The sequence below is a fragment of the Neovison vison genome, chromosome 4, assembly GCF_020171115.1.
Source record: "Neovison vison isolate M4711 chromosome 4, ASM_NN_V1, whole genome shotgun sequence".
In the NCBI taxonomy this organism is placed as follows: domain Eukaryota; kingdom Metazoa; phylum Chordata; class Mammalia; order Carnivora; family Mustelidae; genus Neogale; species Neogale vison.
The window spans coordinates 169,444,568-169,466,509 of record NC_058094.1 but is presented as its reverse complement, the minus strand read 5'-3'; the positions used below and the strand labels follow the sequence as shown (position 1 = coordinate 169,466,509).

At 36.6% G+C, this 21,942-nt stretch overlaps 2 protein-coding genes across 2 annotated transcripts; both read right to left on the bottom strand.

The window, feature by feature from the left end:
- Positions 1-3,281: 3,281 nt before the first annotated feature.
- On the bottom strand, positions 3,282-9,204 carry LOC122905417. The gene is made up of 5 exons (XM_044247012.1): positions 8,767-9,204; positions 6,757-6,841; positions 4,555-4,694; positions 3,906-3,985; positions 3,282-3,612 (listed from the first exon to the last, which is right to left on the bottom strand). The coding sequence occupies exons 1-5, from the start codon at positions 9,190-9,192 to the stop codon at positions 3,282-3,284; spliced, it is 1,062 nt and encodes a 353-aa protein (XP_044102947.1). The 5' UTR covers positions 9,193-9,204.
- An 11,100-nt stretch (positions 9,205-20,304) lies between these two features.
- LOC122904047 (taste receptor type 2 member 7-like) lies at positions 20,305-21,219 on the bottom strand. The gene has a single exon (XM_044244540.1). The coding sequence runs from the start codon at positions 21,217-21,219 to the stop codon at positions 20,305-20,307; it is 915 nt and encodes a 304-aa protein (XP_044100475.1).
- Positions 21,220-21,942: the final 723 nt, after the last annotated feature.

Genomic DNA, 21,942 nt, shown 5'->3' with positions numbered 1-21,942 from the left:
TGTATAAAGAGAAAAAAGGAGATGATGTTCCTTTCTTCACTGTAAACCCCTGATCCACAGGGCAGGCTTTTGTTGAAGAGAGCAAAGAAGTTTTGAACTTAAAACTTTAATTTAGAACAGATGAGGTCTTATATTTATTTATTTGTGGAAGTTAAGGGGATTACAAGAAAGCTTCCAGTTAATTTTTTATAAAAGTTTTACATATATACAGCATAGTGTATATATATTAAATATATATTTCTATGAAATATCACAAAGGGAATACATCTACCTTACTACCACCTGGGTCAAGAATTACTGCATTTCCAGGACCCAGAAACTCCTCATTGTACTCCTTCCCTTCAAACCAAAGGAAACCAACTTTTTTATTTCTTACACAGAGACAAGTGTCTTTTTCCCTATAAAATGGAATAACTATACATATATGTGTGTGTGTGTGTATATATATAGTATAGTATATATACACCATATATACCATATAACTTTATAATATATACATACACTATAATATATATTATATATACACTATATAATATACTATATAACATATAGTATATACAAAATATCTGTACTCTTTTTTTTTACTCATTGGTATGTTTGTGAAACTCATCCATGTAGTTACAAATAATAACACTTTATTCATTTTCTCTGCTGTATGGTAATCCATTGTGTAAATATACCACACTTTATCCATTTTACTATTTATTAGCATTAAACTTGTTTCTAGTTTGAGGATTATAACAAAGAATTTTGCTATAATATTCCTGTACATATAAAATATATTGTGCATATATATATATACTATGTATATGTGTTAGATAAATATACTAGGAATGAAATGTTGTGTCCTATGTTATATATACACATTCAACTTTAGAATATATTGCCAAGTAGCTTTCCAAGGTACTTGTCCCAATGCACACTCCCTCAAGCAGTATAGAGGAGTCTAGTTGCTTCATGCCTTTACCAAAGCTTCATCTTTTCTGTCTTTTCCATGTTAGCTATTCTGGTAGGTGTATGATGGTATTCCATTGTGTTTCTGACTGCACTTCTCTGATGACTCATGAAGATGAGTACATTTTCTTAAGTTTGGTCATTTGGATATACTCTTCTATGAAACCCCATTATTTTTTCTTGAGTGGCTTGTCTATTTCATATTTGTTGCATGAGTTTTGTGGCTGCCTTTCCACTCCTGAATTGTTTCTTTTGACGGTTGGAAATTTGGAGGGTTTTTTGTTTTCATTTTTGTTTTTTAAAAGATTTTATTTTTATTTGACAGAGAGAGAGAGAGAGATCACAAGTAGCCAGAGAGGCAGGCAGAGAGAGAGGGGGAAGCAGGCTCCCCGCCGAGCAGAGAGCCCGAGGCAGGGCTCGATCCCAGGACCCGGAGATCATGACGTGAGCTGATGGCAGAGGCTTAACCCACTGAGCCACCCAGGTGCCCCTGGAGTTTTAATGCTTAAGTAGAGAGAGCATTTTTATAAATTTTTTCTATGTGGATACTCCCTTTTCTATGGTCCAGTTTAAGATTTCATTTATTTTCCTTAAATTTATTTTAAAGGCATTATTTTTTTCCTTTCACTTTGGAATCTATAATCCACGTGAACGGATTTCTTCATGGATGGTATGAGGTAGCAAAAAAAAAAATCAACAACAAAAATGTTTTTATTCTAGGCTGCAATTTTTCATGGCTGAATGTGAGTTGAACTTACAGAAATGACATTGCTGGTACAAATGAAGTGATTGAAAAGCTATGGGATCTGCCAAAGATGTTCTCAAGCTTAGGGAAGAAAGATCCACATTTGAAAGTCATGTTGGAGAAAAATAAACCCATTTTTCTTGAACTACCACAGGCTTCAATTTGCTAAGTGTATCAGATATTTTTTAAAGGAAAAAAAAAAAAGAGGAAACTATGACTTCAGTTTAAAATATTTCTATTTGGAGAAGCCCGTGGGGTACTGAGGTAGAACTGTTCTCAAAATCAAGCAAACATGCTTCCACTGGAAATAGCTAGGAAGGGCGAGGTTCTGGTGGAAACTGGAGGCCCTTAATTCTTAATGCTGCAGCCAGCAGGAGTCTATGATTTTCTGCAACTGATGTAAGGAACTTGGTGATGGAGTGCCCTGTCATTTTCTTTGTGATTGGAGCCTGTATTTGGCTATAAGATAACGTTGAGCATGGAACCCCTAATAACTAAGCTCAAGTACAAAATCATCTATAGGAGAAGCCCCAGCCATCACTATGGTGATCTACACATCAATGAACAGCAGGATTTTTGCAATTTGAAAGAACCACTTTGTAAACTTTGTAAGAATAAGTCTACCACCTATGTCATTGGTGGGGTGACTTCATACCTACCATGGCCAGTTGAACACAATTTTCTGGGCACTGATCTCCTCTTTATATATTTGTCTGCAATCTGTTGCTCTTACAGATAGCTGTCTGCTAATGTTCACTCTCTGGGTTTCCTTCATTTACATAAGGCCATACATTTATCTTACTAATAAGAGTCTCTCTCTCTTCCCTTCCCAACCCCAACCCTCTTTTCCTCTCTACAATTTCAGTCAACTCTTGACTAATCTCTAGACACTTGTTTTGTACATGCAAGATGTATAGTTTTTCATTTTTTATTCACGAAATACTTATATAGTTATCAGTGTCACTGCTATGATCCACATGTTTTATAAAGTTTCAGCTTTTCACAACAACTCTATGAAATGGGTGCTATTATCATTATTATCACTTTACAGGTGAGAAAACTGAGCCATAGACAATTAAGTAACTTTTCTATGGTTATGCAAAGCCCTATATCTAGATTATCATTAACAATAATAATCAATAATAAATTAATCCAGAAGATATGAGTGATATTACCAGCAATTTACATATACCATTTTACTTAGCTCTCCTAAAACCCAAGAAAGATTGACTCAGAAAATGTAAGCAAATCATCCAAAATTACATTTAGAGGTGATTTGTTTAGGATCTGAATCCATTTTGAGCAAATCCAAAACTCAAACTATTCACCATGTTCACCTGCCCTCCCACCCCTTTCCTACAGACGACATTGACAAGTGCATAAAGAGAGCTAAGAGAAGTTATAAATGGACTTGGACACCCCCTCCTTGTCTGCATCCCAGGACAACGCATATTATTCCCATTCTACAGGTGAAGAACTGAGGGAGTGTGGTTGAGTAATCTGCCCAAGAACATGTGGCTAGGCTGGAATTCTAAGCCAGGCTTTCGGCCTTCTAAGATCATTATACTACTGCCTTCTGGTGTCATGATTTAGGTTTCCCCAGAAGCAGGCGCTTAGCAAGCATTCTGGTGGTCCCCAAGTGAAGGTAAAATGGTGACAAGGTAAGCATGTAAGCAGGTGAGACAGGAAGGAAGCCAACAAAGTGCATGAGGCTCCTGGATGGCTGGAGTTTAGCCCCCAGGGCAACGCTGGGGAGCAGTGTAGACCAATCACCTCCACTATTACTTGCAGGCTGCTGCTGGAAGCTATTAACCCCCAGCACTTCCGACTTGCTGTGGGCAGCTTCGGCAGCCACAGGCAGGCTTTGGGCAAGGCAACGCTGATGTTGACTCTTTGCAGTTGGCAGAAATACTCTAGAATGATCAAGTCTGAGCGCATATGGGTGAAACCTGGAACTGTGACATAGTCACTGGTACTTTTCCAGAATTCCATTGAACCTAGGAGAAATAATTTATCTGATCAAGGGACTGGATTCTCTTCGACTCCACTTAAAATGACTTGAGCATCATGTAAATACTTCTTTCACCGTTCTTATGATAGAGCTTCTATAGGATAAAGTATATATATTATTGAAAAAATCATTTGAATAGCCACTCTAAGAAGTTAATATAAGTGTTCAACAACAATTCTTGAAGTGTTTACCCACCTGTTCTTGCACATTTGGGTAAACTTGTCTTCCACACGATCCATAAATGCACTGTACACATCTCGCCGCCTTCTGTGTCTCTTAGGGGAGATGGCACAAAGGAAGTCAGCGAAAGCAAACATGTACTGTCTTTAATTGTGGTTTATCTTTTTTTAAATTGCTATTTAATAATCTTTGCTTTAAAAACTTGCTCCATATGCCAAAGGCACATCTTGCTGTTTTGGGACATACAGGGATACAAAACAGCCTTTCTTGTCCAGGGTAGAATACGAACCGTGGTAAAAGTGTGTTTTCTCAACATATTTTGGTGAGTGGATGACAAAGCCTCCTTGTCAGGTCTTCTTACTGAGCGCAGTTCACTCAATGGGCTACTCCAAATGGGGTGGGACTACCTTTGGGGAAAATTCCTTAAGGTATTCAGGCCTCAGTCCACCAGACCAACCATCTTTGTAATAAGAAAAGAAAATCCAAAATTCTGGATAATCCATTGTTCATATTTTAAGAAAAAACAGAGATCTTTCTGATTTACTTTTAAAGCTAATATCTTTCACTATATAGCTAACAACAAATGAAAAACTCCTGCATTAAAGTAATCAATAATAGTTTTGGAGACCTCTCCGAACAGCTGTAGAGGAAGAGTCAAGCTCACCGTGAATGAAGCAGATTTAATGGGCCAGGGAGCTTTTGGTAAAATTAGCTTTGAATCCCAGGTGCATTCTTGAGGCTTGTACGTGATAAATCTTTCTGAACTGTTCTGTTTATCATCCTTCAGTGAGGGGCACTCATGTACTACAGATACGGAGACAAATGAGAAACTTAGTAATTATGCAGGTCTTTGTTCAGGTCTCTCAGAATTTAGCTGGAGATTAGGGCCCAAGAGAGATGAATTGACGGCCCATTTATAACACAAATCCAAATAAAATTTTGCTTATCCTGCCCACCAATTCTACTGCAATTAATGTCGTCCTTCAAACTCCAGTTCACATCCCACCTTTTATTTCCCCAGAAATCTCTTCTTAAACTTCTCAGTAGTGCTTTGTGATTTGCATTCTACTTAAATTTTACTTAGACATTTCTTGAGATCAGAGTCTGGGTCTTATAAAGTATCTCTAGCATTTTTTTCCAGAGTGACTTATACGTAGTTCATGTAAGGAAAGTTGACATGTCCCATTTTAATTGCACACATAGAAAAGACTTTTGTCAATATAATCCACGCTAAAATGTGTACGTTATTTATGAATAAATTATCTCAATTTCATAATTATAAAACTACTTGACACTCATTTTTAAAAGAAGAAAATCAGACTCAAATTTTATCTTCCTGCTCAGGGACAACCACCATTAACATCTTATTGTTTTGTCTATAATTGATATGTAATTATAACATATAAATATAGAATGCATATATTATCACCCTTGTCCAAATAAGGAATGCTGGGTAATAGAAAGTTAACTGTGAACAAGCACTATTCAAATGGCACCACAATAATAATAATTGTCAGGGGTGAGGGGCGCCTTGGTGGCTCAGTCCTTAAGCATCTGCCTTCCATTGCGGTCATGATCCCAGGGTCCTGGGGTCAAGCTCCCGTCAGGCTCTTCGCTCAGCGGGAAGCCTGCTTCTCCCTCTGCTACTCCCTCAGCTTGTGTTCCCTCTCTCTCTGTCTCTCTCTTTCTCTGTCAAATGAATAAATAAAATCTTTTTAAAAATAATAATAATAATAATTGTGTGTATATGACCATGTACAAGATAACTGTGCTATATACACATTATTAACTAAATGACTACGTATGTGTAACAGATTTAATGCTCACAATATCTGTATCTATGATATAGATCCAGTTATTATAATTCCCATTTATAGATAGGTAGACCAATAGACAATTTACCTAACTTGGGGAAGCTTACTTCCTGGTTTATACTCTTAACCACTTACTCTATTCGTTTTCTTTTTTTTTTTTTTTTTTAAGATTTTTATTTATTTATTTTGAGAGAGAGAGACAGTGAGAGAGAGCATGAGCGAGGAGAAGGTCAGAGAGCGAAGCAGACTCCCCATGGAGCTGGGAGCCTGATGTGGGACTCGATCCCGGGACTCCAGGATCACGCCCTGAGCCGAAGGCAGTCGTCCAACCAACTGAGCCACCCAGGCGTCCCCTCTATTCGTTTTCTATACAGAACACTTTGAGTTAAAAACTCAACCTTCAATAATATATTAAAAGGTGTAGATGATGAAGAAAGTGGATTGCTTCCATTAATTAAGTGGGCATTTAAAAATTTTACCATATTGGGGCGCCTGGGTGGCTCAGTGGTTTAAGCCTCAGCCTTCAGCTCAGGTCATGATCTCAGGGTCCTGGGATCGAGCCCCATATCGGGCTCTCTGCTCAGCAGGGAGCCTGCTTCCCCCTCTCTCTCTGCCTGCCTCTCTGCCTACTTATGATCTCTCTCTGTCTATCAAATAAATAAATAAAAATCTTTAAAAAAAAAAAAAGAATTTCCAAAAATTTTACCATATTATTAAATGTGATAAGTTTTAAAAAAACCATCATTTGGGCTGTATGTTTTTACAAGTATTACTATTTTTTAAAAGATTTTATTTATTTATTTATTTATGTAGCGCATGGGGGGAGGGGCAAAGGGAAGGGGAGAAAGAGAGGAAATCTCAAGCAGACTCTGTGTTGAATGGGGATCCCAATGAAGGGCTCGATCCCACGATCCAGAGATCATAACCTGAGCTGAAATGAAGGGTCCGAGGCCCACCTGACTGAGCCACCCTGGTGCTTCCAAGTATTACTATTAAGATAATGCAAAAAGTTTATTTTTTGCTATATTCATAAGTTTATGATAATGACTTACCTGTACTTAAGTGTCTGGACTTAAATTTTAATCCCAAAGGGTCCCTTTCATAAGTTGTCACAAAGTTTGGTAAATTGGGTTGGTACTAGATATGTAAAGAGAAGATTATACTATTACTAGTAAATATTGTTTATTACTAACATCATATTTGCCATGTGATTTTTACAAATATTAATATTTTACTGGCAAAATGTAGTTTTGATGATTTTATTATAATGTTTAAAACTTGCATATGAAATTTGAAAGAATAATCTAATTCAAGATACTATACTGTATAGCCAATTCATTTTATAGTAGAACAGAGTACTTCCAAATCCTAGGGGGGAAAAATAAAAAACAATATTTTTAACACCATGAAATTAAAGGAATCCATTCAAAAGTTGCATTTATTTTCAAATGCAAATAGGGTTGCATGTTATATTTCTGTAGCTGGGTTTATTTCAAGGACATAAAAATATTTAACAAAGCTAAAATAATTTACTGAGACTGGCATAAAGTAATTATTGACTGTCTTCAGTAAACTATACCACAAAATAGGTTTTTTAAAGATGGTTTAAATGAACTAATTAATATAAACTAAAATAGAATTTTTACACTTCCAGAAACTAATTTAAAAAACATCACATATGTCTCTGCTTGAAAGCTTAGTCAATGGGGCACAAAAAACTCAGGCAGAAGTCAGACAGAATTCTTTGTGAGTGATTCTACATCCTGCTACAGCAAATAGGAAAATATTAAAAGTCCCAAACGAAACTCTACTACAAGATTTTTCACTCTTTAATCAAATGAAATGGGAATCCCCTTAGTTTAAGAAAATTATACTGACATCTGGTGGTTGCACAATTTATAGTACACAGTCTTCAACTCACTTTTTCATAAATACAAATTAATTCAGTTACAGTTAAAATGTCCCCATTCCTTGAACTTTTCTTACTCAAGTCTTGTAACTGTAACCGTAACTAGTGAAATAGTTGAATGAACTAATGACATTTGCTGTTTAACTGTCTTTCCCTCAACTCCAAAAGGTAATATCGTTCATTTACTGCAAATAGAAGGGTTTAGATGTCGTAAATGAGTAAAGAAGTTTATGGATCAAGGCTTCTGAATTTTCCAGCTTTTATCCTAAGACCTCCTAAGAGTTAACATTCATTCATAAATATTTTGCATATCATTATTTCTTTCATTACTTAAAAGAACGATAACAAGTGTGAAGGAGGGTTATTCCATGTTATAAATAAGTAAGAGGCTTAATAACTTGTCCAAAATTAATTGCAATAAGAGGGCAAAGATCCCTAATCTAACCCCAAAGACCACGTTCCTAACTGCTTTCTTATATTTACCGAGAACAAACTTATTCTTTTTTATAGCTATTTTTTTATATTGCCAGCCCTATTGCTTCTCTTGTTACTGAGCAAGAGTCATACTTATGTGTAAAATTATAGACATAAGTAGAGAATATATTCATTTTCTAGAGGAATTATATTTTTACCTCATTTGTATTTCCTTAAATATATGTGTATTCCCCACCACCATTTCAAATTATAAATCTGATTCTTGCTCACATTTTATTTAAATTATTAATCATTAAAAAAACTCATTAAAGTAACATAATGCCCCCTTTGTCAATTTTTATTTATTCATCCATTCATTCCATGAATTGATTTTATTACTTTCTAGATTGAAATTGGCAATTGAGGTCTGTTTCCCAATCACATCTAAGTCCCAACCATTCTAAAAACTAGGAAAGTCCATCCCAGAGTCAGTCTTTCCACCTGGCTGATAAAACCATATCAAAAACATTAACCAAGGTCTTACCTCTCTTCTCTTTCATTTAGTGCTGAATCTGAATTGTATTTTTCCATGGGAAATAAAGATGCATATTTGTACATATTATATGCACATACCTTTTTTGCTCATGTAATAGTAGTCATAGCTAAGAAATGAATAAAAAATAATACATATTTCCCCTTATCTGTTTTAAGTTATTTTGAATCAAACACTCTTTTGTACCTGTTGAAAGTCATGTGGTTTGGGATTGAGGTATACACCATTTGGATATTTTCCACTCTTCACAAATATTAACTTCGCTTTATGTGAATTCAGATGTGGGAATGTTGTTATAAACTCAGAGGATTTGGCCTTCTTGGGATGACTCCTTATGCTGGGCATGTGAAGCCTTGTTTCCTGAAAATTACCTCTTTTCCCCCTTCCTTGTTCTTCCTTAATACTCCTTGATGGTTTTTCTGGAAATCCCAAAGATGTATACAGTTTATAAATGAAATCGGGAGGCTTTATTTCCCATATGTTGACTTCCATTTCAGATCGTGGTGGTCCCAGGACTTCTTTTTTCCATTTGGAGTTGAGATCTTCTGTGGGATACTGCAACCTTCTTGTGACACCTCTGCTTCTGTTGCCTTTCTGAGAGTCAAGGTACATTGGGTGGAGAGTGTTTTCACCTGTAGCAACCTGCAACAGACATGTTGGTGAGGTCTGTCACTATAGCAACAGTATATTGAATATTTTTCCTCCAGGCCAATGTAATTTCTGAAAGATTTATGAAACAGGAAAGAAAGGCTCAGAAATGATGGGAGCATGTGTGTGGAGGGGGAGGGAATCATCATGGCTGCTGCGAACATCTATTCAGCACCCTTGTCCTAGCAGTCAGTCCCAGCTAGGAAGTCAAAGATAATTGACTTGAAATCAGTGTTCTTAAGTCATGATGGGCTTTTTGGGAGAAAGACATGAAAATAAAAAATAAAACACATAATGTGATAGATATTACAATAGTGCTATGAGAAACAGAAAGAGTGATGGCCTAACTCTGAGAAAAATAGAAGTGACATCACTAGAAAAGTCATTTGGACCAATCTTGAAGGATAAATAAAAGAATATTCAGGTTGTAAAGGAAGCAAACAACATTTCACCAAGGCACAGAAGGTATGTAGAATTTGTTATAAGCTATTTCTAGGATACCTATGGCCACCTAAACCACCACAAGTACATTGTAGCTATTGTCATTGGAACCTGTGGATAAGAATCATGGATTTGCTTTTCACTGACCAGTGGCAAGAAAAGGAAACTGTTGGCACATTTCTAGAATTTAATATGTTTGTCAAGATGTTACTGGAAAATGATAATCAGTTTGACATCCTCTTGGAAAGAGGGATGATTACCAATTAAACTATGTTTGGCTAAGTGGAAATAATATAGCAAAGCTCGTTCTTAGGAACAAGGAAATGAGGTGGTATGAATTTCCTTGTCTTGTGCTAGAACTTAGTGTTGTTTAATAATATTAAATTGATGCCAAGAGGGTCATAAACTGGAAGAATAAAAATAGGTCAAGACCTTGGAAATTTAATTGATATAAAAAACAAATATCACGGCATTGAGAGAGCCAGAGAGCCATCAAACTAAGAGGTTGTGGTTAGAAAATGTGGCATTGGTCTAGATCTCCATTTGGCTAGGCCGCTGGGAGTAGACATATATGTCAATCCCCCTGTTGACGCTGAGACCTGCCTCTGTCTCTATTTATAGTCTTGGGGCTTCCTGACTAACAAAAATTGAAACAGGGGGCGCCTGGGTGGCTCAGTGGGTTAAGCTGCTGCCTTCGGCTCAGGTCATGATCTCAGGGTCCTGGGATCGAGTCCCGCATCAGGCTCTCTGCTCAGCAGGGAGCCTGCTTCCCTCTCTCTCTGCCTGCCTCTCCATCTACTTGTGATTTCTCTCTGTCAAATAAATAAATAAAATCTTAAAAAAAAAATGAAACAAAGCCACATTTTTTTTATTTTTTTTAATTTTTTTTACTAAGTCATATTTTAAACGGTAATAAATTCTCTCCAATTTTTATGATACTTTATTTTGTCTTATATTATGAATTTAATATCATATGCTATTCATTTGAATAATATGTATGTAACATTAGGCTTTGATAATACCTGAATCATGTATTAGGATGTATCATTGTAGTCCATAGACACTTCAGGAGAAAGAAATCCCCTGGAGATCTAGTTGAATGATTGAAGCCTGTGATGGTGATATCACATCATATTTATTTTAAATGGAAAGAAAAACTACAGCATAGAGAAATACAAAGTAACGAGATGTGTAGCTGAGGAATTAAGAAAAATAAGCCAGCAACATTCTCATTTAGTCAAAGGTTTAGCGGTCAATGTTGATATTATAGAAGTTATATTTTGGCCTAGACATCTCATTGAAAATAAAAGAATATGTTATTTTTCATTCAATAAACACAGTTACTTTCCACCTATGAAATTATTCTTATCTCTGAAGGACCAGTTTAAATGCCATCTCCAGCACAGTGTTTCCAGATGCCCCTGCATTCTTTCTTCTAAATAGAGCAATGGAGCTTAATGCTACATTTTGCCTCGCATCTTGTATTAAAGCAAATTATTTACAAAATCTGCCTCCAAATTAGATTATAAAATTGATGAGACAAGAATTTCTAGCTTTACAAATCTTCTGTAAGGTTTAGCATATTTTAAGTTGAGTCATGTGAAATTCTGTTTTTCAAAAATTTTTCAATCTTACAAAGATGCAAATTTTATGTGGTTCCGTAAGAGGAATAATAGGAATTCCGTGCTTCCCAAATCTGAAAATTACAGATTCTGTTTTTGAAAACTCTATCTAAAACCCCAAATATCTGATCATAATTTTTTTCTATACGATGGAAAGCTCTTTATATGCGTGGCAATACGCATATAAAATCAAATAAATAAATAAAATTTAATTTAAATAAATTTAAGTAAAATTTAAATTTAAATTTAATTTAAATAAATAAAATTTGATTTAAATTTGTTCCTCAAATATTTTTAACTGGAGAGTCACAAAATTTTTTATCTGTTTTTAAAGATCTACTAGTTAAAAGAAATAAATTTCTTTTGTTAGCAAATGTACGCAAATTTAAGCTTCTTTTGCTTGCATATCTGAGTTTAATTTTGTAATATTAGTATTTGAGGTAGTAGATATTTAAATAGATTGATATAAATATATAATGAATACCTACATGCTGTCAACATAAGAAAAAGCAGTGTAGTGTGCTATTGTAGTGTGCTATTAAGAGCACAGTGAACCACAAATTTGTGAATATTTGTAAGTTGATAAGGAAATTCAGTATGTTCTTCTAGCTTGGCTTTCTCCTTCCTAATACATTTTTTCATAATTTCCCTTTTGCAGTATTACATATAAAGAAATTGTTTTTCATAAATAAATAAATCTATCTCATATCAAAATACACAGATTCTAAAAAGCTAGTCAAATTGACAAACTGGAATAATTCAAAATAAAAACAAAAGCAGAAGCATTCACCAGAAAATCAGTAACTTCACTCACCATTTGAAACTGAGAGCTTTTTGTAAAATTTTCTAGGGCTGTGTACCTCAACAATTCTTTTGTTCAAAGCCAAGAAAGACTAAACAAACAGTTTATAAGGGAAATATTTAGCCTTTGCTTTAAAAAGAACCCTACCTATATTTAAGTTTTACCCATTTGGGATGCTAAGAAACTAATTTAATTTTCTAAAGGACTCAAATCAGAGTAGAAAAAAAAATGAAAGCACCTCTAATTGCTGAGTGCAAGGACCTCTAATTGTTGCCTAAAACCTAGCAACAAGGCAGTACCTCCTTTTCTCTTTTTTGTAAGGTTGAAAAATCAACATACGTGGAAGCTCAATACTTAGTAAATACTGAGAAACAAGAGAAAAATTAATTGCGCTCCAATGCAGTTTACTAAATAGTAAGTCTTGACAATTCACTTTTTGTTATTTGTTTATAGTGATCTGATTTATAAGACAACACGAGTCTGACACTTGATACAAACATGATTTGAGAAGCTGTTTCCACTCTCTTATTACCTTGGGCTTAAGAAGGTTAGAGTTTAGTTCCTCAATGTTCATTTATAAGGCAAACAAAGATTTTATGTTCTTCTGTCTCACTCATGATTTAGCCTACTGATTTCTGCAGAACAGTTTATGGAGAAAACTCTCTGTTTTTACTAATCAAATCCTATTCTCAATGGTAATCTATGTCCTGGTGAAATTTGAAAGAAGATTTTGTTATAGAAAATTTCAAATAGGGGCGCCTGAGTGGCTCAGTTGGTTAAGCGACTGCCTTCGGTTTAGGTCGTGATCCCAGGGCCCTGGGATTGAGCCCCACATTGGAAAGCAGGAGCCTGCTTCTTCCTCTCCTGCTCCCCCTGCTTGTGGGCTCGCTCTCTCTCTCTCTCTCTCTCTCTCTGTCAAATAAATAAATAAAATCTTTTAAAAAAAAAGAAAAAGAAAATTTCAGATATGTACAGAAGTAGACAGAATTGTGTAATGAAGCCCCATGTAACCATCAAACACCTTTAAAAAGTTTCAATTAATAACTCAAAATGTTTGAAATATAGCTCCAATTTCTCTCCCTCCATTCTGCATCACATCATTTTATCAGTGATCGTCTTGGAATGTTTACTCTGAAAGACAAAAACGATTGTATTTTAAAGTATAAGCCCAGAACCACTATGATATCAAAAAATATCAAACACAATTCATTGGTATTGAGAATCCAGGCCAAAATCCACATTTCCAATTATCTTATAAATAACTTTGTTTTTACTGTTTTTTGTTTTTGTTTTTGTTTTAATTTGCTTGTCTGACTTGGATTAGTTATATATACTCTCGGTTGGTTCAAAATTTCCTATGACCTTAGTGTTAACTTCTTTTTCCCTTATATTTTTCTAGTGGAGTATAACATTTCCTGACCAAAGACCCCTAGTAGCTAGAGTCTTTCGACTACATAAACCATTATTTCAAATAAAGTGAAAGTTTGCCACTGGGTGGCAGTGCATTACTTATAATCTTATCCCAGGTTATAACCAGAGCCTCAAAGATAAATTTGCCTGTATTGTTTCCCCCAATATTCAATTTTATTGTTTTTTGTTTTGTTCTGTTTTTACTTGGGAAAATGACAGCATTGAGCATACTCAATTTTCTACAATTTTGGAAATAAGACCAACCTATCTTTATGCTATCTAATTTTCTTTCTTTCTCTATCTTGCATAGCGATGCATGCTTCTTTCTCAAAAGCCTATGTTCAGGTGTCTATTTATGTTTAGTTTACTAATATTGGTTGTTTGGGATGCCCAAATTCCTATAATGTGGCCCTAGATTTCAAGAAAATAATAACTGGCTAGAAAAGGTACAACCTGTAAGAACACATCACAAAACAAGGTACTAAATGCCAGGTCCTGACAGTCACTCTCATGAAAAACTAATGAGGGTAGATCTTTGAAGTTTGAGGACATCTTTGAAGATTTCTTATCAATTCTGATCCTTGATGATGACAGGATTCATAACAAAAAGCAAAGAAAAAAGGAGATTGCCTGGGTGGCTCAGTCAGTTGAGCATTTGACTCTTGTTTTAGCTCAGGTCACAGTCTCGGGGTCATGAGATTGAGCCCCGTGATGGGCAATGCACTGAGCGTGGAGCCTGCTTCGGATACTCTCTGTCCCTCTTCCGTTGTCCCCTCCCCGATTCCCCCAAAGGGAAAAAGAAAGAAAAAGGGGATAAAAGAGAGAAAGGGAAGATGGTTTGGATGGGCAAACCATAAAAACGACTGAAGTTATATTTAATGCTTTCATGAGTGCCTTTCCAGAATATTCTGATAAGGATATATTATCTCATAGTTTATGTATTTATGTATTTATTTATTTGAGAGAGAGTGCACATATGTGCCTGTGCAAGAGTGGGGAAGGGAGGGCAGAGGGAGAAGATTCACTCCCCACTGAACAGGGAGCCCGAGGTGGGGCTCCATCCCAGGACCCTGAGATCATTACCTCAGTCAAAGGCAGACACATAACTGACTGAGCCACCCAGGCACCTCAATATTATCACATAGTTAAGTGACATATGTAGGGCCATCCAAAAATCTACTCTTTGGTAGGTAATTTTGAGTTTGTAATAAAATGTTTCTGCACATGAGTTATGTGTGGGCTCTACAAGGATCTGTTGACCGGCTTCCACATATTTCAGAAGGTAACGAGTTATGGCAAAGGAAAACCTCAACACTCTCACTTTCATGTTTCCAGGTACTAAGGAATATGAAGTTTTGAAGAAGTTACTTGATTAACAATATGTTTATACAAATGAATTAACTTAAAATTCACTGCGGGAAAAATCTTGTCATATAACTAGTAATTGCAGTTTGAAATGTACCATAAATTAATATGGGAATGAAAGAAGTGTTAAATTATGCTCAACATAAGAAAATAAGAAGAAGGAAATTTCCTTGGGCAGGAAAAAAATAATGTTAACTGATGCCCTTGTGCAGCTGAGCAGTTTAGCTTTTATTTTGTCTCCCTCTTTATCAATGAAACAATTTCCACACTAAAAATAACAAACATGAATAAGAGGCAATTGTAGCTTGAGAGCGATGAGAATATAATAAAATGACATAATCACAGGGATTCAGGGCTCTAAGGCCCTTTTCATTTAAGAACAATGGGAGAACTGGCCATAGGAAGTGAGGTGGGATCTTCTGCAAGCTTGAGAGGGCAAGGTTGTGGAGGAGTGGATATCGGAGATTAGACACGCCTGAGTTTACCCTTGACTCAGCTGTGCCAGGCAAGCCTCTTTGCGCTCACCCGCTGACATGTCACACGATGTGGCTTAGAGAATGGATTTTATTAGGGTAATCAATGTACAAGCAAAGACCAGGAGAAAAAGAGGACTTGAGTTTTCCGATCCCCCTAATATCCTCTAGATAGATGATGAGGGGCGGGGCCTGCTGGACTCACGGTGAGTGAACATTCTGGGCGATAGGAATTCCTCCTCCTGCCGCTCTTCTGTTTTACAAAGCATATCTGGCCCCAGGGAGGGTCGGGCCAGAGCAAACTGAAGAACAAATTATCTGGGCACCCCCTTCCCGAAGCCGGATGCCAACCATTCATAGATCTGTCTAGGAGAGCCAGCTGCTCAGAATCTGCTGGCTTTGCAGGCCTGTGCAGAGCTGCATTCCTCTCTTTCAGAGGAAAATGCTAAGAATCTAGTGGGAAATGAAGATTGAAAACAAGCCCCCTTGGGGCGCCTGGGTGGCTCAGTGGGTTAAGCCGCTGCCTTCAGCTCAGGTCATGATCGCAGGGTCCTGGGATTGAGCCCCGCATCAGGCTCTCTGCTCAGCTGGAAGCCTGCTTCCTTCTCTTTCTCTCTGCCTGCCTCTCTGCCTGCTTGTGATCTCTCTCTGTCAAATAAATAAATAAATAAATAAATAAATAAATAAATAAATAAAAAGAAAACAAGCCCCCCTTAGTAGTGGGAGGGAGGCCCCAGTACTAATTGTCTCCATGTCCCGGCAGATCACGGTGAATTCTTAGGAACATTCTCAGGGCCATTAAGACACACATGCTTGATATACCACAGAGCCTCAATACATTTTTTTTTTTTTTTAAGATTTTATTTATTTGAGAGAGAGAATGAGAGAGAGAGACAGAGAGAGGAGAAAGAAGCTTGTCTGGCACAACTGAGCAGGAGAAGGGGGAGGGTCCGGGGGAGAAGCAGACTCCTTGCTGACCAGGGAGCCTGATGTGGGACTCCATCCTTGGACTCTAGGATCATGACCTGAGCTGAAGGCAGTCATTTAACCAACTGAGTCACCCAGGCGCCCCGTCAATACATTTTAGAATAGGTTTTCTAACAGATGATTAGTGATCGCTATTGGGGAAGTGGTGGTTTCTGAGATCACAAATGGAGATACATTCCTGGTAAGTTTATCTACAAATCAGGGCCATATGTGAGTTAAGTATCTCTAGTTATATGTGAAGCTTTCACACTGTGCCTGCGTGGGCTGCTCTGCCCTAAGCCTGAGAATGCCTGGTTTGGTGTTACTGATGTTCAAAGCTTGTCTGTTGGTTTGTGTTTCGGTTTGTTTGTTTTCCCTCTCCTCCGAAGGACCTCTCAAATTTACTATGGTTAGAGACTTTCTCCTTCAGCCATGTATGTTGAATTCACACCCATAAAAACATGCTCCCTTGATGGAGTGGGAGTGATGTTTCAAAGAAGGGTGTGTTCCGCATTTATTCACCAAGCCAAGCATCTACAATGCACAACAGTGTCTCACAGCTGAAACGAGGACCTAGGCAAGCTGGTGAACCTTGCCTTCTCATCTGTCTTTCTGTCTTAGCCCTAAGGCTTCCGATGCTTTCCTTCACGCCCATCCTCAGGTGCTCTTGTCCTTTTCCGGTTCCTCCCTCTGACAGTTACTAATTTTTGTTCTACCGCCTCAGTCAGCCTGCTTTTTTAGACATCAAAATTACTTGCCTACCTTTATGCCAAAACAAAATACTAGCCTTTATTTGTCATTCTAAGCTAAAGCATACTTTACCTCTTTCCTCGAACTACCAATATAGAATTTTAGTTCTATTTGTTCAACTTCAAAAGAAAGGAAAAATTTATTTGAGATATAATCTGCCCACCTTCCACAAAGTGGCAATTAAAATATTTCCTGACTTATTAAATATTTGGACCAAGTCTTTGCTGTGTGCTAGACACTGTCCTAGGTATTTTACACCCGTTAATAGACTTAATCTCACAGCAACCTTTGGGAACAGGGACTTCTATTATTTCATTTGACAGATGAGGATGCTCAAAGAATGGGACTTGCTCAAGATTATACAGCTAATAAGCAGCTGGTCCAGGGAAAAAAACCCATATAGTTTGGCCTCAGAGACTGGTTTCTCAGCCTTTACAATACACTGACTCTCAATCAGTGGTTCCCAAAATGTGGTTTCTGACCACCAGCATGATACCTTTAGAAATGCTCATTCTCAGGCCCTACCCAAGTCAAGCTCTGCAGGTGGGATGCTTCAATCTGTTTTAATGGGCGCTTTGATGGTTCTGATGTCCATTTAAATTTGATAACCTCTGTTTCAGTGAGGGGAATAGTCAATGAATTACTAATATAGATTCTAAAACTTCTTTCATGTAGTAGCAAACCCTTGCTTTTTTTTTTTTTAAGATTTTATTTATTTGTGAGAGAGACAGAGAATGGGGGATGGGGGAGGGAAAGAGGGAGAAGCAGACTCCCCACTGTGCAGGGAACCCCATGCAGGTCTCAATCCCAGGACCCCAGGATCATAACCTGAGCTGAAGACAGATGCTTAACCAACTGAACCACCCAGGTGCCCAAAGGAATGCCTTACTTTTTTTAAAGTGTGATTTTATGACTAAAATTATTATAGAAGCTTTAACACATTATAGTACATATGGTAAAATACTTGAGAAAACTGGTAGAGCTGCCTAAATTTCTTAGAAAATTTAGTATATATTTGAAAAGCAAAAAAAGTTTTGTTTAAGAATTTAAAGGTGGTCTAAAGAAAAAAAAAATGCCATCTGATTTTTATTCCTTGATACTAGGTATTGGAAATATCATAGTAAACCACAATGGGGAAGTGCAGGCTTTTTTGCTTTGTGTTTTTTGTTTTATTTTATTTAAATAAAATAAAAATAAATAAAATTTAAAATTTTAAAATTTTTTTTTCATTTTTCATTTTATTTTATTATTTTACTTTATTTTTATTTTATTTATTTATTTGACAGAGAGAGAGCATGAGAGAGAGAAGAGCGAGTGGCAGTGGGGGACAGGGAAGGAAGAGGGATAGAAAGAGGGGTAGATAGAAATAATCTATATTAGTAATTCATTCACTATTCCCCTCACTGAAACAGAGGTTCTCAAATTTAAATGGACATCAGAACCACCAAAGGGCCCATTAAAACAGATGGAGCAAGGCTCCATCCAAGGACCCTGGGATCATGATGTGAGCCAGAGGCAGACGCTTAACCTACTGAGCCACCCAGATGCCCCAAGAAGTACAATTTTTAAAAAGGGACTTAAGCACAGACTTAACAACTTTTTAAATTAGTTAGTAAAATCTATTGCAAAAACTAAGGGTCTCTGAAAATGCAAACACATTTGAAAGTTCAGAATCATTACATAGAAAACTGGATCAATAAACTTCTATTTTTTCTAATTCCCATCAACTCCATGGAGTACCATTTCCTTTGTCCTATCATCTCTATAAAACCAGACACCCCTACAGAAATTAGAGACCAATATTTGGCATACGCTGAAACAGCATTTATTGATATAACTTATGTATTTTGAGCATAAATGCTTTGTGCTCAGTGATACTGTAAAGCAACTGTTGTTATACTTTCCGAGTTAGGAAATTAAAATATTTTCTTACATTCATCTATGGCATAGAGCATGGCCTTATAGCACAGTGTTATAAGAAGAATTCCTTTATATGTTGAGTTCTAATTGCACCAATGAGTGTAGCTGATGGACTTTAAGAATGTTTAATGACCTCTCCCAACCTTACTTTTGCAAGTGAAAATTGAGATAATGCCACTTCTACTTTACAAAGTGCTCTGAGGATGAAGTAAACAATTGCATATAAAAATATTATGTAAAGTAAAAAAAAAAATCACACATAGGCACACACAACACACACCTAGGTTTGTTTGTTTGTTTTCATCCTTGCAACTTCCATTTCGCCTAATGACAATTTATTTACAATTACAGTAACTGCACATCTGTTTGTGTGTTTAGGAGCCAATGAGGGTTTCCAACAGATATCCTGAGGTGTAAGATATTACAAAAGTTATTTTTCTTTCCTAAAGCAAGACTTTAAAATCCTTAGAAAGAGCAGAATTCACTTAAATCTATCCATATACTCAAAACTTACACCTTAGATCTTCAAGTCATTTGCTGCTGCCATACCCTAGACAACATTTCCAGTCAGAAAGAATCAACACACCAGTTAGGGGGTAAAGACACCAGATGAACATTTTCCTGCTGGGACTTCATTGTCAATGACCTCACTCATATTCTCTCTGGGCGTGAGCTTAACACTTCAGGGAGTTGAAAAAAATTTATTCATCTTGTTAAAAATGGAGACCCTGGATTTTGTGTGTATATGCACATGCGTACTAGCTCTATTTGCATCTTATCATTTATGAACCTGAACTAGTAACTGAAGTCAAAAGCAAATTGAGACTTCAATCTGTATATCTGAATACAATTACCTTAACATATATACTCTTTCAACATATAATTTGCATTCTAATAATTATTACACTAATGATGCTCTTTGAGAAATAGTTAGGTTTACTCAAATAGTCAAATTTATTATATTGTTCCAACTCCTAGCCTAAACCAGTCTGATCTTGCTCATCAAAACCAGAAGATTCTCAATGACCTGAGAAGACAGATAACAGATCATTTTTTTCTGATTTATAACACAATTAGCACTCTACTACAAGTACTAATTATTTAAATGTGTCACTATCATGATATTTTTAAATATAGAATCCCTGGAAAAATAAATATCCTAACCATCCTGTATCAGAATTCGTGCTTCCCATGTCCTGGGTATAGGAGATGAGAAGGAAATTGCCAGAAAGAGAGCACACAAAATACATGAGTAACCAGAAACAAAACATAAGTCCGCTGAATCCATGTCAAAGAAATACACAATATTTTACATTGCTTCTCCTCTTCATTGATTCTTTTTGAGGCAGAGAAGTCTCCTGAAAGGTTGTTGAAATTTTGAATTACTCAAGATGATTATAATTGAATGGCCGGAGGGAAATGCTGCCATTATATCCTTTAGTACAAAGAAGCAATGACTTCCATAAGGCATACTGAATGTCATATTTGCCATGAAGGCAGCAAAATAAGAAATAAAGAAGCAAAAGAACGTCATCACTGTTTTTAATGCATTTATATGGGCTTCTGTGCTGGCATTTCTAACACCATGAGATCCATTTTGCATCCGATGAGTGTGCTTGTAGAGAGAAATGAGTAACATAAAAGTGCACATCACAAATAGGGCTAGAGGAAATAGTAATGCCAAGTTGACAAGAAGTACTCCGTTAATTTGCCTTATCTTGAGTTCAGTCCTCTTTAGCGTGGCATTCTTGAGGACATCTTCATCGTTTGCTTCTTTAGGGTAATCAGCCTCAATACACAGAGCTGCTGTGCTCATGGAGGCCAGAAAGCTTCCCAAAAGCAGCCAGCTCATTAACTTTGAGATCCGGAATTTCAGCCAAAGAAAATAGGACTGAGTGAAGCCTGATATCTTGAGACAGTAAAATACAGAAAGGCAGGTGGCAAACCAGAGACTGACAGAACTGAAAAACATCCAGAAGAACAACATTGCTGCACCATAAACTTTTACCCTATAAAAGAGTGGAAAGAACACAGAGAAAAAACTTTGCACCATTAACACCATCAGCAGACCAAATCTCGACATCCCTATACATAGGAAAAGGAGTTGCATTGGTGTTAGCTTTCTGCTTTTGATCAGTTCTTTACAGTTGATGAGGATAAGAAATGCATTTACTGTAATCCCTGTGATAAATTCTGCTGACATAACAATAAGATGAGGAATTGCTGACAAGGAGGAGGCCATGTTTCCTACCAGGAGTCCCAGCTTTTTCTTGTGGATGGGGATTAAATACCTCCTCCAGATGACCTTGCAGATAGGAGTGTAGAGCACTGAGAAATCTGGATCTTCTTCCAACTCCTGGATCGTAAGTAGAACTTTGCAGCCTACTTATACCCTAAGGAAGAAAATCAGAGGGACTACATTTTGAATCTGGTGCCTTTGAAAGAAACTGTGGGGATGCAAATCCAAAGATTTGAATGATGATGAGGTCTTCTGAGTACATCCTAGGGAAAATTGCCAAATTGGCATTAATCAGTTATCACTCTTACTCAACTTTGCTAAAAAAACACGATTATAAATATGTTTTATTTAGATTTCTACTATTTCCTTTTTATCTTTCGGGGTTTGTTTTTGTTTTTTTTTTTCCCAATGACAGACAATTTTTTTTATTATTATTACAAGTATCCAACCTCAGATGTGACTCTTTCCTCATAATAATTTTCTTTTCCTAATAATAATTCCAAAACATTTTAAGAAATTTTCTCCTCCCCACTCCCTACTCCCCCCACCCAACAAAGGTCATTTCTTCTCCAGACTTGCAAATCTTTTCCTGGGAAGAAGAATCCTTCATTCCTTTGAATGATTCTCATATTTTTAAGTTTTCTTTGTAGAATTGTGACCTGGGTTTCAGTAAACTACAGTGATAGAAGTAGGGCTTAACTAGTACAACTAATTCTCATGTTGCCA

What these genes read in the sequence shown, in the direction of transcription:
- LOC122905417 (XM_044247012.1), bottom strand. Translation starts at nt 9,192, where the DNA reads ATGTACCTTGACTCTCAGAAAGGCAACAGAAGCAGAGGTGTCACAAGA. An exon ending in AACCACATGACTTTCAACAG is followed by an intron (nt 6,842 to 8,766) that starts GTACAAAAGAGT and finishes TTACATATCTAG; the next exon opens with TACCAACCCAATTTACCAAA. An exon ending in ACCCAAATGTGCAAGAACAG is followed by an intron (nt 3,613 to 3,905) that starts GTGGGTAAACAC and finishes TGATCATTCTAG; the next exon opens with AGTATTTCTGCCAACTGCAA.
- LOC122904047 (XM_044244540.1), bottom strand. Translation starts at nt 21,219, where the DNA reads ATGGCCTCCTCCTTGTCAGCAATTCCTCATCTTATTGTTATGTCAGCA.